The 18,992-nt window shown below is 32.1% G+C and overlaps 1 protein-coding gene across 6 annotated transcripts in view; it reads left to right on the top strand.

Annotated features, from left to right (window-relative positions):
• Positions 1 to 18,504, top strand: part of LOC139503748 (catenin beta-like) — a 29,061-nt gene extending 10,557 nt beyond the window's left edge. For 3 of the 6 annotated variants that reach the window (XM_071293594.1, XM_071293596.1, XM_071293597.1), the window contains exons 2-16: positions 1,280 to 1,357; positions 4,844 to 4,965; positions 5,478 to 5,625; positions 6,241 to 6,428; positions 7,264 to 7,568; positions 8,897 to 9,098; positions 9,786 to 9,930; positions 10,771 to 10,874; positions 11,834 to 12,040; positions 12,809 to 13,063; positions 13,541 to 13,702; positions 14,410 to 14,560; positions 15,432 to 15,556; positions 16,067 to 16,193; positions 16,919 to 18,504. In XM_071293594.1, coding sequence (XP_071149695.1) covers positions 1,312 to 1,357; positions 4,844 to 4,965; positions 5,478 to 5,625; positions 6,241 to 6,428; positions 7,264 to 7,568; positions 8,897 to 9,098; positions 9,786 to 9,930; positions 10,771 to 10,874; positions 11,834 to 12,040; positions 12,809 to 13,063; positions 13,541 to 13,702; positions 14,410 to 14,560; positions 15,432 to 15,556; positions 16,067 to 16,193; positions 16,919 to 17,124 — 2,493 coding nt within the window. In that variant the 5' untranslated portion in view covers positions 1,280 to 1,311 and the 3' untranslated portion in view covers positions 17,125 to 18,504. Of the gene's footprint in view, positions 1 to 1,279; positions 1,358 to 4,843; positions 4,966 to 5,477; positions 5,626 to 6,240; positions 6,429 to 6,530; positions 6,634 to 6,658; positions 6,740 to 6,840; positions 6,945 to 7,263; positions 7,569 to 8,896; positions 9,099 to 9,785; positions 9,931 to 10,770; positions 10,875 to 11,833; positions 12,041 to 12,808; positions 13,064 to 13,540; positions 13,703 to 14,409; positions 14,561 to 15,431; positions 15,557 to 16,066; positions 16,194 to 16,918 lie in introns of those variants that run through there. The other 3 variants (XM_071293598.1, XM_071293600.1, XM_071293599.1) reach the window with 3 other exon arrangements.
• The last annotated feature ends 488 nt before the right edge of the window (positions 18,505 to 18,992 follow it).

Below are 18,992 nucleotides of genomic sequence, written 5' to 3'. Positions count from 1 at the left end.
TAATGTTGGTTAACATGGTTAAAAAAATTGGGGGCGGATGAGTACAGACAAATGTTATAATGAGACCTCCTTCCTTCCTCAATTGAGGGAGGTATCAGTCATCTTGTATTGATCATCATGTGTTGTGTTCTGCCTAAAGGCGCAACATTTTGATTTTAATTTAGAAAATAGTTAGAATTGTCATCTCTTTCTAACTTTCTCTTTACTTATTGGGCTATCATTATTTTTTGTTGCATACCAATTTTTTTTTAGGTTTTCGTGGAAACAACTGAATCACGAATTTGACTGTTCCAACTTCAATGAATGACAAATTTTATATCTATAGCTAGGCTTTGTCTGTTAAATAAATCAAAAGCATGAAATCAAATGTCCTTGAAAATTATAATTTACTCAATCGATGAAAAAAATGGTATCCATGAAAATAAATGAATTCACATTATTGTATTTGTGATTCTCGTTTCTGACATATCTATTTAAGTCGTTGACATAGCTGACACCATGTGCATAAATGAGTTTGAAAAAAAGACTAATGATAAAATTAAATACTTTCCCCATACATTATTATACATAAATATTTGAGTCATGTTTAAATGCCAAGGTGAAGTTTTTATTGAATAGATAAGTGGCTTTTGTTGACTGCCAGGTCATTCAAAAATCTGACACTTCTTCAAAGGCTTGTAGTTAGAGGGTGTGAATTTATATTATATGGTAATTTGGGGGTTACAAAGGGGTTAGATTCTGCTTATGCATTGGGTTATTTGTTATATAACATCCTTAAGCCCCTCTTGTAATTGCTAAAAGTAGTTCATTGATAATATTAAGACTTTAAAGCAGGCAATTAACAGACATATTATGTACATTATTTCTAAATCAGGTTTGAAATGTTGAAAGTTTAACAAGTACATGCATTTGTACATTACATGTATAAAAACAAGAAGATGTGATCATATGATTACAAATCAGCCAAATCTCCACCAGAAACCAAATGTCATAGAATTTACAAACTTTGTCATCAATTTTGCCCATTCTGCTTTGTCTGCTTTTAAAGGCCCTTAAATGGCAAATGTAAAAAAAAAAAATTTAAAACAAAAGATTTAAAAAAAAAATCAAAGGAATAGAAGAAAGTTGATTTTTCCTAGATTATTTTAATGAGGATAAATTGGGATGAGGGAACCTAATTTTGAGGTGTTTAATATTCCATACAATTATTTTTGTAAGTTATGTATATTTGCATGTTGCAGCTTGTGTCAGCTTTTCAAAATTTCGTTTTCTTTTTCAGACTTGAAAGAGAACCAGCCATTATAATCAATCATGAGTACTTATCAGATAAATCAGAATGAGGGATCAAACAGGAATAGTAAGTGTAGAAATAGACAGAAACCTAAGTACCAAGGCCTAAAATAAAATATTGTTTGTTTCCCCAATCCCTACCGACCCTGCAAAACTGGTCCGACACTAAAAAGATTAATGTCAATTGATCCTAAGTCAAATATTATTTTATTCATTTCTGATTTTCAGGCTTGCCGGATGGACCGTTAATGTTCCAGCTTTTCGGAAAAAATAAATTATTTCCCTACCTACCTTAACCCACACCTGGCTTGGCAGGGACGGGATTGGAGAAACAAACAATATATTAATTTAGGCCCAATACATGTTAAATTGACAAGTTCAGTATGAATAAATCTCCATCTTAAAAAAGAACAGGTGCAAGACTTAGATTAGTGTGGTTAAGGATATTGTAAACCAACTTATTTTTGCGAGCGATTTATTTTCTCGACTTTTGCAAATGGAAAAATAATTAGAATATTAAACGTCGCGAATATGTTATACATGGATCATTCCTTATTGAACTTCAGAAAATCGCAAAATTAAATAGCTGCAAAGTAGTCTAAAAAGGGTAAAACGCGAAAATAAGTTGGTTTACAGTACTAGAAGGACATTCAAACTCGCAGATCAAAATAAACTGACAACGCTGTGGCTTTTAAAATAGAAGACACAGATAAATAATAGTACACAAGACACAACATACAAAACTAAAGACAAAGCAACATGAACCCCCACCAAAAACTTGGGGTGATCTCAAGTGCTCTGGAAAGGTTAGCAGATCCACATGTGGCACCCAATGTATTGCTTATGATAAGCTGTAAACAGTTGAAAATACATGTTTACAGAATTTACATGGCATATTAGGCTTATGTTTGAATGGATTTGAGAAACATTGATTTGTTATAAGCTTGTTGACTTGACACCTGATAATGAAGCAAAAAATGTCATCCGTTAGTAAATTTTCACAAGCTGTAGTACAAGGTAAAAAGTGCAAAATTAAGTTGTTTTTTATATGATTATGAATATCAACAAGCAATAATTAGAATTGTATGCTTTGTCAGTCATGAAATGGATTTATTGGCTCACAGCCAGACAAACTGTGCACAATTATACATAAGTCTTCAAAATTGAGGAAATTTTTATAGCAAGCAACATACAAAACAAATGTTCCAATTACTATCTCAACATTAGGCTGAGATAACTTAATTTTTTGTGCACATACAAATTGTTGATTGAACTCTGGGGTCACTCACAGGCTTAACCATTAAGAGGCTTGCTGACATTAACAGGGTCACATTCAATGTCGTAGTGGTTACAATAAGGGCTATGAAGAATTATGACTATTGAACGTGTATCTAGCCAGCTACACATAAATATTGATAGCAGATAGGCTAGCTACTAGATCAGTAGACAAAAATCTACCTAGCACTATATAGCTGCTACGATATTGAACACAACTCAGATTTCCATACCTGCCAACATTTCAAAATGGCCAAGCAAGATGGCTTTCATAGTTTTAGAAAACCTGAATAGGGGCCTTCAAATTCATTTTAATGTTGTTGTTTTTTTGCTTACTCATACTTTTATAAAGTTAATGTATAGCCATTGTAAATTGTAAAAGTCCTTATTAACATTTGTATTTACAAAGTCTTGAGATAAGGCTAATAATTGTATACCTTGGAAATAATAAAAAGAAAATGATTTTTTTGGGGCATAAATTTGCTTGGCCTTGAATTTCCTGTATTTACAAAAGATTATCAATGAGCTGTGAAACATAAATCTCAAATGCAATAAAGAACAAATCCTTTATCATGTTTATGTGTTGATTAGCATCTGTACACACATTTTATTTTAACAAAGGCTGAAGATTTTATTTTTTTCCTTGGCCTGATTCTGAAGGATATTCTTAATGTACAAATTAAATGAAGCATTATTAATAAATATTTGATGTCAGAAGAAACAAATGTGTAACAGTGTGATGGCTGTTTGGGAAAATTGCAACAAAATGGTAAGGTTTGTTGTTGCATTTTTAATTTATCTCTCAAACTTTGGTAAAATGATGTCTTTCTTGGGTATTTCTATCTTATTTGGATAAAATGTCTTTAGGGTCAATTGGCTTTTTGCTTCAAATTTTGAACATTTACTCTACAATTATGTGATCATTTTAAAATTTGTGTACAGGAAAACACATTTTGATTACTGCTTGCACGAATTGTCCATATTCATATAATATCGGCTAAATATGTTGCACCCTTTGCCTTCTACCACAGCTTGTGAGAATTATTCACTTTCTCCCACATTACATTCCGAAGGGATTTTCTGCTTCATTTTCAGTGTCAACAAACAAGACCCAATCAAGTGTTTAAAAATCTATATTAGGAAATTGATATTACAGCTCATTTTCTAATGCATGTAAAGCAAGACTTTGGTTTGCTAACTTGCTTTGTTTGTATATTGTACAATTGTAATTGGGATAACATCCAATCAAATTTAAATGATATATATACAGGTTAAAATATCCCAATATATATTGTTTGAAGATGTCAATGTTAATTACAGTGCTTGAATTGACGTTCAAACAAACAGAGCAAGCAAGCCTTCTAAAGTTTTACTCTACAAGCATTAGGAAATTATCTGTAATGATAAAACGAATTTAATATGATCATATATTTTTCTGGTTTACTACACATAATTTCATACATTGTACTTGCATCTGTTGTCTCAAGTTGTCTTACTTGGCCAGATGCTATCGATTTACAGAAACATTCATCAATTTTTTTGCATTTATTGTTTTGAGGTTTATAAAATGAACTTATTCACCAAAAGTATCTACACACCTGTATGTAGATTTTTATTGCTTAGTGACTATGCATTGTTTTCCATGAACTCCCATGTCAGCTGTCATACATGTACATGCATTTACATTTCATTTATTACTAGTAGTAGTACATGCTTGTCATGCTTGTTTGGTTATGCATTTACATTTCATTTATTACTAGTAGTAGTACATGCTTGTCATGCTTGTTTGGTTATTTTAAAACATGATTAAAGTCTTGTAATTGGTTTGCTAGTCTTACAAATAGAAGTACATGTAGGATGTGCTTACATACAACTTTTACTATTACCACTGACAGTCGAGAAGATCGTCAAAATTGTAGAAATTAAAAACTACTTCGAAAAAAGAAAAAAACACTTCCTACAGAAAGCACTATATCATGATAACCTGATATGTTTTAGGTGCACCTCAAATGTAAAATATCTGCAAATTGTTAATGCGTGAACAATGATGAATTAGACATGTTAGATGAAATATCAAATATTTGTCAGTCAAACAGTAACTTAACAACCTAAAAAGACTAACTTTGTATTAACAGAAGTTTCTGTTCTGTTTAGCTCTAAATTGTATTGTACATGTCTTATTATTTTCAGAAATTGACCAAATCCTTAATTGGGAAAAAAACTGTAAACAAGATATTTTCTGATGCTCTCTATTGTAACAAATATATTTGTTTTTCAGTGTCGGGAGGGAATAACTACATGGACCTGTCGGACATGCCGCTGGACAAAAACCAACAGACCATGATGTGGCAACAGAACCAATACATGGATTCTGGTATCCAGTCAGGAGCCACAACCAATGTAAATACTTCAATCAGTTAACAAAATATTTATACAAATTTGTAGTCACATTACACATACATGTATGTGCCATGGAGTCCTTGAATTGATATTTTGTCAGTAGAAAAGGAATTTTAACATTGCAGAATATGGAAGAATAATTAAAACTGTAAAGTTCATATTCCAGTTACTAAGAAAACTTTACAATGGTTTATTTTGTGTCTTTATGCAGTGGCACAAACTAACAAAGCTGGATAAACATGAGCTCTGTACAAGTGTTTTTTGGATTCACAAATTGAACAGTTCAAATTAGTTAATAAACTCTAAGGAACAAAAATGGTGAAAAAGTGTTTGAAATTGTATGAAAAATTGAACAATAGTCAGGATAGTGATCGTCTTAAATGCTGAGAAAACTCAAAAGAGGGGTCGGGTGTCCATTTAGAATTGATCATGTATAGTATATGTATTCAAACTATTAAAGTCTGTAACTTTGTATTCTCAGATTATTTATAATATTTTTACTTGTTATTTAGGCTCCTTCCATCAGCAGCAAAGGAAATCACCATGAACCAGAGGATATGAATGAATCAGGGGGAGATAACATGGACACAACCAGGATGATGTTAGACTGGGCCGAACAAAATTACAGCAATCCACAATATACACAGGATCAAGTCGATGGTAGGTTTTGAAGGGTAGAAACATCAGACATTTGAATCAGAGGAGTGATATTATTATATATAACTTAATCTACTGCTTACATACACATTAGGGCTATTCCAGAAAAAAATGTATGGGAGGCAGTTTTTGTCAGCACCCACCAGCCAGACAATTGTAATTGAGAATTATAGTGCATTATAGTGTGAAAAGTTGCTCTGATACCCATCACCCATGTATTATTAATACAATGTGCCTTCCAACCCCCCCCCCCCCCCCCCCCCCCCCCCATACATTTTTTTCTGGAATAGTTCTTATGTGAACTCTGCTGGACAGTTGTTTCATTGGCTATGGTTTTGTCAGTAACTGCACTCCAATAATTACATGTTACAAACACTAATAACTCACACTATCAATCAGAAACAACAATGTGAAAAGGTCTATACTAAATTGTGCATTAGTAGAATGAAGGGCATAGCAAATAAGGATTCCTCAACAGAATTGAAGAGATGTGGAATGTTGTTACACTTAAACTGTATAACCTCTTATAGAATAATTTTGTAAAAAAAAATATAAGAAGTTTAAATTCTGAAATCTTTTTGAAGTTGAAGATATGTATTTCTGTTTTTACCATTGCAGAAGTTAACCAACAGTTAAACCAGACACGTTCACAGCGTGTGAGAGCAGCCATGTTCCCAGAAACCATGGAGGAAGGCATGGCTATACCATCAACACAAATGCACCCTGATCAACCAACGGCAGTGCAGAGATTGGCTGAACCATCTCAAATGCTGAAACATGCTGTTGTCAACCTTATAAACTATCAGGTAAATTGTTAATTGTTAATATCGTGATCAACAGATGGCAATGCAAAGATTGGCTAAGCCATCTGATATGCTGAAACATGCTGTTGTTAACCTTATAAACTATCAGGTAAATTGTTAATACCCTGATCAACCAACGGCAGTGCAGAGATTGGCTGAGCCATCTCAAATGCTGAAACATGCTGTTGTCAACCTTATAAACTATCAGGTAAATTGTTAATTGTTAATACCCTGATCAACCAACGGCAGTGCAGAGATTGGCTGAGCCATCTCAAATGCTGAATCATGCTGTTGTCAACCTTATAAACTATCAGGTAAATTGTTAATTGTTAATACCCTGATCAACAGATGGCAATGCAAAGATTGGCTGAGCCATCTCAAATGCTGAAACATGCTGTTGTTAACCTTATAAACTATCAGGTAAATTGCTAATACCCTGATCAACCAACGGCAGTGCAGGGATTAGCTGAGCCATCTCAAATGCTGAAACATGCCGTTGTCAACCTTATAAACTATCAGGTAACTTGGAACTTCTCAACCTCAGTTATTTTGTAAAACTTCAATATGTTATCATGAAGTAATTTCCTAAAAAAAAACTTAAGACCAGTAACTGTAAGAATGTTTCATAAACCTGGTATGAAATGCTGATCCTTCACTATAATACCTAAATGCAGTGCTTAAAAGGCGTTAAAACACCAAAAATCAAATACATTCATAAAAGAGTTAAATATGGACAGCACAAGAATGATAAATGATTGAAAATAGAGATGCCATATCATGAAGACCAAGAAAATGAATAACTTTCTATCAAAATTTTAAATATTTTATTTTTATTCAGGATGATGCAGATTTAGCTACCAGAGCTATTCCTGAACTGACCAAGCTTCTTAACGATGAAGATCAAGTGGTGGTCAGTCAGGCCGCCATGATGGTCCACCAGTTGTCCAAGAAAGAGGCCAGTCGGCATGCCATCATGAATTCCCCACAGATGGTTGCAGCATTAGTACGAGCCATGAACAATACAAATGACATGGAAACCACCCGTTGTGCTGCTGGAACATTACATAATCTTTCACATCACCGCCAGGGATTACTCGCCATCTTCAAATCTGGTGGAATACCAGCTCTAGTCAAACTTTTAAGGTATTGAAAAAAAGAGAAAATACTGTAAATTCAGAAATGATTGAGAGGTTTTTATTATTGTGAAAAAATAATGCAACAGAGTTGTAAACGCAATAATTTAAACTCTCATTTTGAAATATGTTATATAAATTAAACAGGATTTTTCTCAAAATCGTAAAAATTAAAATCGAATTTAAGTCTAAAATGACAAAATTGCAATAATAAATGCATGCAATATTTTCTGAAAGTACAGTAACAAATAACAACGAGACAAAGAATTTATACTATTTATTATATTTACTGAATGTGTCAAAGGGATATTACCTAAAAATAGACTAAAAAAACATGTAAAGAAGTAACCAACATAGACAAATAAAAGATCACTAAAACATGTAATTGAGATGATAAACAATGTCAGTAGCTGGAGTCTATAACCAACAATATTGATCACATAGATGCCAACCATTACGATTTTTGCGTAGTTTTTTCGATTTTGCGATAAAAACTACGCTGTTACGGTCAAAGTCGAATAGTTACGGATTACCAATCATTGCAGTTCAATTTTGTAAAACGCGCATTTGTATCATTACTTTTCCGTCCTGGTCCGGTATTTAGAAAACGCCAATGTAATGCTTCCGGTTCCTCGGGAGTTATCAACCTATTGTTGAGTAACTAACTGACTTCCGAAGAGGCAAACTTGCATTTTATGAAGGAGCTTTCCCCCTTTCTCTACTTCTCCTTGACAAAACGAAAATGTACGAGTTGAGAACATCTGAACAATTAATGAATGGAATACATACTACAGACAACATGTTAAACGACAAATTTTAGGGCACATCACTTTGCAACCACTCGTCAGTAATTTTTATTGGTAAATGCACGTTTATAAATGATTACTGAAAGCTTTTCAAAAATACGGAAAATTTGATAGTTTGTTACTGATTGTGTCAAAAGGGGGTTGGCATCTATGTTGATCAGATGAATTCTAATTTTATTCTCCTAAGAGGATAATAAAAAGGTTTAATAGAAAGTTCATTATTTAAAAATCCCATGTTACTGCCTTTGAAATATATATATATTCTTGTTTTTAAAATTCCAATAGGGAAAGTTTCGGCCATTGGCCTTCTTCAGTTCTTTATTTTTCCTCAACTACATGGCTGACATTACATTTTTATATATAAAAATCTGCAAGGTAGAATCATCAAATAATTTTTAGTCTCTGATGTATTCCTTCTCCATGCAATTTGTTTCTCTTTGATAAAAAAAAATATAGAAAAAACTAACAAAAATAATGATAGTCAATTCATTATGCTCTGATACAAAAACTAACATTTGTTTTGTATTTTCAGTTCACCCATTGAATCAGTTCTATTTTATGCTATCACAACATTGCACAATCTCCTGTTACATCAAGATGGTTCCAAGATGGCTGTCAGGCTTGCTGGGGGTCTACAGAAGATGGTGGCATTACTACAGAGAAACAATGTCAAGTTTCTTGCCATAACAACAGATTGTTTACAAATTCTAGCTTACGGAAACCAAGAAAGCAAGGTTGGTTTATAAACTCTAATGTCTCCAAAACGATTCCAGACTCAAATTTTATTTCGCTTTTTATTCATCCATGAATGAGATTTGAAGCAGTTTGAACACTGCTTGTAATCCTTTATCATTGTAGAAGTAATAACATCAATTGAAAACAAGAATTTACATACATACACATCATGAAAACAAAAATCCTACCAAAAGTGATCTATTTCTGAAGAACCTTTTTTAAATTCAGCCTGTTATTTTCATCCACATATCTATCATTTGTTATTACAACATAGATGTACTTTAGTTAAAAAATACAGATCAGGTCTCACAGTCATAAAACTTTCGAGCAAGATTTTTGTACTCAGACTCGAGAATCAACCAATCAAAATACAGGATTTGGTGTTTCGAGCATGATTTTTGTGCTCCAAGCACTGAGCAAAGTTTTATGACTTCAACCGCAGGAATTAAAATTTAAATTTCATTTGGAAACATAAATACTTCAACCAATTTATACTTGTATTAAACACATTATGCTTATTAACATCAATTTTGCATGAAATTTACTTTAAATATCTTGATTTCTAGAAAATGCAAATAATTGTAATATGGTGTTGTGTACCAATGCGGTTGAAGCATCAGCTTAAGAAAATATTTATTTACTTATTTTATGAGTAACTGGTTCATTTATGTATTATTTCCTTTCAGTTGATAATCCTTGCCAGTGGTGGTCCAGGAGAACTTGTTAGAATTATGAGATCTTATACCTACGAGAAACTGCTGTGGACAACATCTCGTGTCCTCAAAGTTTTATCTGTATGTTCAAGTAACAAACCTGCTGTCGTAGAAGCTGGTGAGTATAATGAAATACCGTATAGTGGGTTATTTTGGCGGGGGTCAAATTTCGTGATTTACCTTGAATAAGGTATAAGAAATATTTTGGCGGTTATTATTTTGGCGGATTCAAAACTTTCATCAATACCTTTGCATGTAGACTTTTAAATTGGCGGAATTTATTTTGGCGATTTTGTTCTATCCGCGAAAATAACCCGCTATAAAAAATCATAAATCAGTTCACTGTGAATTTATTTTGATTGGTACCAATATTTTTTGGTTTTATAAAAATTTTGAAAAAGACAAACATTTATAGTTCACCTTTGCCTAAGAAGTTGGTATCCAGGAACTATGATTCCACAGTACTCTGAATTAATTAAGTTGATTCTAAAAGAGATACATATTGTGAAGAAGGTCCATGCTTCACAAAGAATTTTGATTTAGTAATTCAGTATATTTGTTGGTTTATTACTATTGGTAAATGAAAGGATGAGTTACCTATAAATCTGTTTAGGTTGCTTATGATTTGAACAATAGATCCCCATACAAATACAATTTCAAAAAATCTGCCTAGATGCCTAGAATATTTTTTCAATGTTAATGGATGCTTGGGATACACTGATTTTTTCCCTGATATGAAGTCAAAAATTCAACTAAAATAATTCTCCCCAATATGAAGTTAAAAATGCAACTACAAAATTTCTTCCTAATATGAAGTTAAAAATTATTACTACAAAGCTATTGGCAAATAAATAAATACATGAGTAGTTTATAACTACTGTAAAATTATATTATTTGTAGTGTCTAAAGATGACTGTTTATTTAAAGGTTATAATATGATTTCTTTTGTATGTTTCAGGTGGTATGCAAGCATTAGCTATGCATCTAGCCCATCAGAGTCAAAGATTAGTACAGAATTGTTTATGGACATTGAGAAATTTGTCTGATGCAGCCACTAAAGCAGTAAGTTGTTTAATAAAATTTGTGAGAATGGAAATGGCCAATATGTCAAGCAGATAACAGCCGAAGTCCACCCATGGGTCTTAAACACAGGGAGAAATTTCCGCTCTTGAGGTGGTCCTCAGCTGGCCCTTAAATAATAGTGTACTCAGGACAAGGCGCAATAATGTGGTTACCTTTATAATATCTATTTTAAGAATTACATTTAGCAATGTTTAGTGTTAAGTTATGTTGGTAGTTTGTGTAATACAGGATACATTTTAAGGATGTCAGGAAATATCAAAGTTTGATTAGTTTTACAAATCACACCCAACACTGAGACTACCTATAACAATAAAAGTAGGATTAAACCAGTTTTTTGTCTGTCTACATATTCCTTCTCTTTGAATATCTAGACCATATGTTACAAAAGTTAAATGTATTATAGATAGGTTATTTTATTATAATCTGACTTGTATATCAGCATTAACATTTTCCACATTATTCAACATGTACCAAAAGTCAATCAATCAACATATATTTGCTGACAAATTATTTAGCATCACCCCTCAAGTGAAAGAAGTATTGGTCAACTTGTACATGTTGTATGTATAAATTGTATTTTTCACAAAAATATGTTATGAAAAAAGTCTGTATATTTTCTTTTGTGAACAACTGACATCTAATTTGATTATTTTTGAAAAATGATGCTCCTTCAGAACTCGGTTCCGAATTTTACATACCTATGTTTTAACATTACTGAATAAGATCCTGATAGATGTTCTTACTGTTGTTAAAACTTTAAGAAATTTTGGATCTCCATGCCCTTCAACTTTGAACTTTATTTGGCTTTTTTAACTTTTTTGGATTCGAGCGTCACTGATGAGTCTTTTGTAGATGAAACGCGCATCTGGCGTATATACTAAATTTAGTCCTGGTATCTATGATGAATTTATTTATAAGATTATTATTTCTGTTTACAGGACAATATGGAAACACTCCTACAAATGTTGGTACAGCTTCTGTCATCCAACGATCTCAACATGGTTACCTGTTCTGCTGGTATCCTGTCGAACATGACTTGTAATAACCAACGTAATAAGATCATCGTGTCACAGGTCGGAGGTATCGAGGCTCTTGTCAGAACCATTCTACAGGCTGGAGATCGGGAAGACATCACTGAACCAGCTGTAAGTACATAGATATACGAAGATGTGGTATGAGAACCAATGTGACCAAAAAAAAACAGGTCACACCGAACAGCAAGCAAATTGTATCTGAAAAAATTACTAGTGCAATCAGTAAAACCAACAATCCCAAGTCTTTGTAAAAACAAGAAACACTTATGAACCACATCAACAAACAACAACTACTGAACAACAGACACCTTACTCAGGACCAGTACAAACAAATACAGCTGGTTTTAACAGCACAGATGTCTTATTCAAAATAGCAAAATTACAAATGGATATCAGTTAATAAGGAGTAAATATAATATTGTACTATTTGAAATTTGATTAGTAGTCAATATAAAGAATTCTGTAGATTGCATCAGTCAGTTGGTTAACAAAGATGAAAGCAAATTCTCAAAGGAAACTTCAGAAATTGTGAGAAATTAGATGAAAATTTTGAAATTTCAAAATCTTGATAAAAACTTGATAAATTAAAATGGTAAAATAAGGCAAGTGTTGTGATTGCAAATGAGACAAGTTATCAACTAAAGACTTAAATTCCATGAACAGTTTGTTTACATAAAAATTTACAAACAATAACTTTTATTAGAGAAAAAACATAAGTTCATACTTTTACAGATCATTTGTAAATGATTTCATAATAATGTTGACAACATTGGTGGAATCTAAGTATTTTCCACCGAGACGCTTAGAAGTATTTAAAAAAAACTATTCAGAGAAATTTCATTAATGACAATGTAATAATTATGATTCTTGTGTTTTCAGGTGTGTGCATTGCGTCATTTGACCAGTCGTCATCCAGATTCAGAGATGGCCCAGAATGCAGTGCGATTACATTATGGACTTCCTGTCCTTGTCAAACTGTTACATCCACCAAGCAGATGGCCATTGATCAAGGCTGTAGTTGGTCTGATCAGAAATCTGGCTTTGTGCCCAGCTAATCATGCACCACTGAGAGAACATGGTGCCCTGCCAAGAATTGTCCACCTTTTGTTGAGAGCCCACCAAGACACACAAAGGGTAATTTGTTATCTGGATATTCATTTATTTTCGTATTTTTGTGGATTGAGGAAAACTTTTTATTTTTTTGTGGATATTTGAGGGTAGTAATGCCCTTTACCTTCATTCGTTAAATTGGTTAAAATTTATTGTAAATTATGAAATAATAAATAAGGATAATCCAGCAAATTTTGTCTGATGAAGCGATCTTGAGGACTGTAAATAGGAAATTTTTTGTGCTCTCTTTTATTAGTGGTTTACCAACCGAAACTTTGATTTACACCAATTGTAGGAAGCCTGTAAAAAATAAGTAAATGATTTAAAACATGCACTTGTGCATGTATTGTATAAAAGTAAGTGATGAAAGAAAAAAAATGTCTCAATAAATGGAAATCTACTGTCATATTTCTGTATTGGCACAGGCATTTTCAATATAAAAAGGTAATTTAAACTTGATTTTAATATTATGATTTATATGACAATATTTTTATTTTCTAGAGAGCATCAATTTCGTCCAATGGTCAGGGATCTGGCTACGTTGATGGCGTTCGTATGGAGGATATTGTAGAAGGTACAGTAGGAGCTCTCCACATACTGGCCAGAGAAGGACACAACAGAGCAGTCATCAGAGGCTTGTCATGTATACCACTCTTTGTACAGGTAAGGAATGTAAAATAAAAGTTCTCCTATTTCAAGATGTCATTGATATTCTTGGTGTAGGCAACTTCAAAAAGTAAACTTATCAATTCACTATTGCTTCTTCTTTCATGACACATCTTTTATAAGAGATAGTCTGTTTAATAAGACACCCTCAATGTTATATTACAATAATTTATCTTGGAATAATTACATAAGATGTATGTTTCATTATAATACATTATTCTGATTGGCTACACTGCAATCTCGCGTTATTCCTTAATCAACTTCATTACACAATAAAATTTATCATTCATGATGACACGAGGACCCACAATAAAGTGCACAGGTATTAAATTAAATGAAAACTTGATTAAAATCGTGTTTTCATGATCCTGGTTAAAAAAATGTAATAAGTATTGAATGCTTCTTTTTGTAACATCATAGGGGTGTAAAAGAGTTGACTGTATGCACATTTTTAGAATGAAGCCCACGCTTCATACAAATTGTACTTTGGTCAACACTTTTACACCCTAATGAAGTTACAAAAAAAAAGAAGCATTCAATTCTTAAATAAAAGATTTGATGGTTATTGCAATGTCACATCTTGAAACAAACCTATCATTTTCCAGTGTATTTTAAAGAAGTTTACTTCAAAGAAATTTTGATAACCTTGATAATAAGTGACTATTTTGAACATGCTGAATAAATATAACTGTCTTATTTTACAGCTGTTGTATTCACCTATTGAGAACATACAGAGAGTAGCCGCCGGAGTACTGTGTGAACTGGCTGCTGATAAGGAGGGAGCTGAGCTCATTGAACAAGAGGGAGCCACTGCTCCTCTTACAGAACTGTTACACTCCAGAAATGAAGGAGTTGGTAAGAAGATAAAGTTATAACACATTTTTAATTTGTAAAAATTTCTGATGAAATATTTGCTCTAAATAGATATAAGAAGATGAGTTTCAACTTGACAATTCTCCATCAAAAAGTCACAATTTGATAAAGAAAACCATTATAGGTCAAAGTCAGTCTTCATCACAGAGCCCTGACTCACACTGAACAGCAAGCTATAAAGGGCCCCAAAAAAGTTACTAGTGTAAAACCATTTAAATAGGAAAAACAACTGTCTAATCTGTATAAGAAACAATAAACACGTATAAACCATATTAACAAACAACAACTGCTGAACATCAGATTCCTGACTTAGGACAGGTGCAAACAATTGCAGCTGGTAAAAACTTGGCTTTATATTCATCCCCAAGACGATGGAATACCATGTCTTTATTTGAAACAGCTTATCAATTCAAATTGATCATTCCGTTATAAATGTGACCTGTTATGAATTTCTCTCATAATTATCATTTCACACTGCTAAGAGTGTGATGTGTAAACGTGATGCAAAAAAGGTAATTTCTCAGCTACAATTTCGTTGAAGGATATCAGGTCTGAGATTAGATGTACCTAAGAGACATCATTGAGTGTGAAAGTCCATTGATTTTTAGTTTATTGCTATTTTTCTGGCAACATAAATGACAGGCTAATAATTTCATACATTTTCTTTCATTTTGACTGAAAAAATCCAATATTGTGATGTGAAAAATTATTACTAAAAAATTTAAATGGAAAATTTGATCAAAAAAAGAATGTTTTTATGTCATCACTGAAGTCTGCATTGTATGTTAATATGACTAGTGACGAAAGTAATTATTAAAAAAATCAATTGCTAGCCATTGAACATTTCTTACAGCCACATATGCAGCAGCTGTTTTGTTCAGGATGTCTGAAGATAAACCACAAGATTATAAGAAACGTCTGTCTGTAGAACTGACTAGTTCCTTGTTTAGAGGAGACCAAAATATGCCATGGTCTGAGGTAAGTTGTTTACATATTCTATGATGCTGTCTTAATTTAATAAGACAGAATTCAATTATCATTTAATATGTATGGATTGAAATGGTAGATATGTATTTATGCTATTAAAAAAAATTTGTGACATTGAATTATTAAAAAATGATATGAACAAAATATCTAAAAATGTTGGTATTGAGGTTAGACCCTTGTTTTTTTGTACTTCCAAAATAGTTTATGTTCTCAAATATGAGCTTGCATCAACCAATTGTTATGAAATGCGAATTACCTCCAAACACAATTCAAGTTGGAATTTGGTTAGTGTCATTTTTTTTACTATTTTCAAGTTACGTCCCTTTGTCAAGCAAAAAATAATTTGTAGTATTTTTGCAAGCAGGGGCTCACATAGACATATATTCTTCATTTATTTAAATTTCATCCATCTAAAAACTTGATTATTTAATATTTTTAAAAAAGAAGTACAAGTCTTTCTTTTTGAAATTTTTTTTTTCAATTTACATTTTCTCTTTTTAGCCACCAGGATTTGATGATGTTGCTGGAGGTTTCGGACAGGATGAGTCTTACAGGGATCAGATGTATCAACCACCACAACACCATGGTAGTCAAGGCAGCATGCATAGTGGAGGGGACATGAGAGGAGGTAAGGTCAAGGTCACACACAGGATAGGAGTTAAAAAAAGTTAAATTGCTTCATAGAAGAAAAAAATAAATAACTCGTCCGAAAAAGATTCACACAGGCATTGATTCACCAGACAGAAAAAAGTACACTGCTTTACATTAATTGCTAAAGCACAGAATCAGTTTTTTGTTGTGGAGGTAGTTAATTATTTGCAAGTTAACCTGTCCAATTGTATAAATATAATGGTTCAACTTGAATGAACAATGCTTAGAAAAATAGACACTCTTTCTACCAAATGTATTGAGTAGTTTGTTGTTACGCTCTCTTGTGCAACTGGAAGATAATCAAGTCTATATACTCTGTAGTGTAGTCGTAACAATTTCAAACTGGCATAAATTAGTGTACTCTGAGGTCAATAAATTAAAGAAACTCGTCATAAAGCAGACCATGGAAAAAGTCAATTAAAAAAATCCAAAGCTTTATATGGAAAAAAAAAAATAGTTGAAAGACAAAGTTATTCAATGTTTGCAGCTTTTAAATGCAAAGGGAGGTAATTTAAATCATACCAGTTTAAGGAACTTTTAAGCCAGAATACATAACATCATGAAAATAAGTTCATGACATCAGTCACATGACAAAATTATGTCTATGAGCTAATAGGTAACACACTGTCAGCCAATCAGAAGACACGCTTCATCCAAAATTAAATTATTCAGCATTGTGATGATTTGTTTCCCTCTTTTCAGGTTATGATCCTCAACTGCCCATTGATTCCATGCAAGGCCTAGATATTGGAAGTCAGCATGGCAGCAACTACGGTCCATTGGACAACATCCCAGACCTGGGCCCACAGTCTCATCATTCTGGACCAGATTTAAACTTTGAGAATATAGAATCAACACTGCCTCCTCAACATGACGGAAGCCATTCTTGGTACGATACAGATCTGTAGACGGAAAAAATTGTTTTTAATGAACTTGAAATTCAACTGACACAGATTTTTAGAATGATACTATCAGGAAGTGAACATTAGTTGATATTTGATCTGTGACAATAGCACATTAGTGCTTGAACAAATGTAAATAAAACATCAAGGTGACAAGCATGTTACTGATAAAGATCTGAGCAAAATTTGCCTGATGATATTTTTTTTTGTAAATTAATTTTTAGAATTAGAATGAACTTGTATGTGCTGTCTAAAAAATAAATGTTATTTAAAATTAGTTATTTAATTTCCATTATATAGACTATAACACAATCAAATTACATGTATACACAAGTTACCATGGTTACTTGGAAATCATAATGTCAATAACGGAACAAAGTTCTTTTTTTTTCTCATTTAATTCATTTACATTTCATTTCTTCACACATATCGGCATCACATATATCAATCAGAAAAAGATGTAAAAAAGAAAAGACCACAAATTATTATTTTGTTGCCATGGTAACATGTACTGATTTAAATTATAGATATTTTTTAATGTTTTATCCATTATTGTACAGGTGTATGTTTTTAAATTATACAAGTGATTTTTATTAATTTTAACATTTAACTGGTCCCCTGTTATTGTTTTTTTTTAACCAGATCAAAGGTGAATATTTATATTTGACTGGTTTAAATTCAATACAGAGGGTAACAGAACATTTTAATTATGTATGACAGTATATTCTATGTATTAAAGACATCGTGATATTGTATTTTTAAGAAATTTAAGATCAGAAGGTTGTCTTTTTTCTCCTGATAATTTCATATATGAATAATTTTCTTGGTAAAATGAGGATAAAAAATATTTTTAACTGTTATACTTAGTCTGATTTTTTTCTCTTTTCGTCTTAATATTTCTTTCGACACTTCTTTGTCTTTCAGATTATTTTTATACAAATAACTATATCAGTTGTGAGAATCAATAGAAGGTTGTAAATAGGTATTGGTTTGATGAAGAAGAAGAAAAAAACAATTTTTATAGTAATTTTAGCATTTTAGAATTTTTAGTTATTTTATTTCTATGAACAAAATGCCATGTTGCATAAAATAAACTTTACTATGAGTTTAAAGTCATAGAATAAGAAGATGAAGATTTCATTCATTAGGTAAAAATTTCAGATGATTCAAAATTGTAAATTCTTTGTTTAATGAATTTGGTCTCTTAAGGATAATTAGTATTTCTAGATTTGAACAAGTTTAAGGGATTACCCAAGTTATTATTGTATTTAGAAAGTAAAGAAAGTTGTACCATATTTAAAGTCTCATTTTGATATTTCATAAGAAATTTATAATGTACTTATATTTGCATGCCTTTTTCAATAAAGATGGCATTTTTCTATAAAATGTGTTTCTCCTTTCTATTAGATTTTGCATCCAAGTAATTATACCCCTGCTTTAAAAACTAAGTGTTAGTTTACTGTTGTACCTATGTCTGTCCGTCCATCCTTCTTTTTGGACCTTTTGGATAATAGCTCTTCATCTTTTATATAAGCTTTGGATTTCAAATATTTGGCCACGAGCCTCATCACTGAAGAGACTATATATTGTCGAAATGTGCATCTGATGCAGGAAAATTGGTACTGTGAATGTTATTTCAGTCCTTCCATCCTTCAGTCCATCCAATGAATATTTTTCATCGTATCTTTCTCAGAAACTACATCATAAGGGTTTCTAAAATTTGGGTTCAGGTTTTATGAGTCGGCTATAAGACAAGAAGCTGAGGGTTGAATATAAAAAAGATGTGGTATGATTGCCAATGAGACAACTATCCACAAAAGACTAAAATGACACAGACATTAACAACTATTGGTCATCGTACGGCCTTCAACAAT

Source organism: Mytilus edulis, chromosome 14 (genome assembly GCF_963676685.1).
Source record: "Mytilus edulis chromosome 14, xbMytEdul2.2, whole genome shotgun sequence".
In the NCBI taxonomy this organism is placed as follows: domain Eukaryota; kingdom Metazoa; phylum Mollusca; class Bivalvia; order Mytilida; family Mytilidae; genus Mytilus; species Mytilus edulis.
The sequence above is the reverse complement of the archived record's forward strand: the minus strand, read 5'-3'. Positions and strand labels throughout refer to the sequence as shown.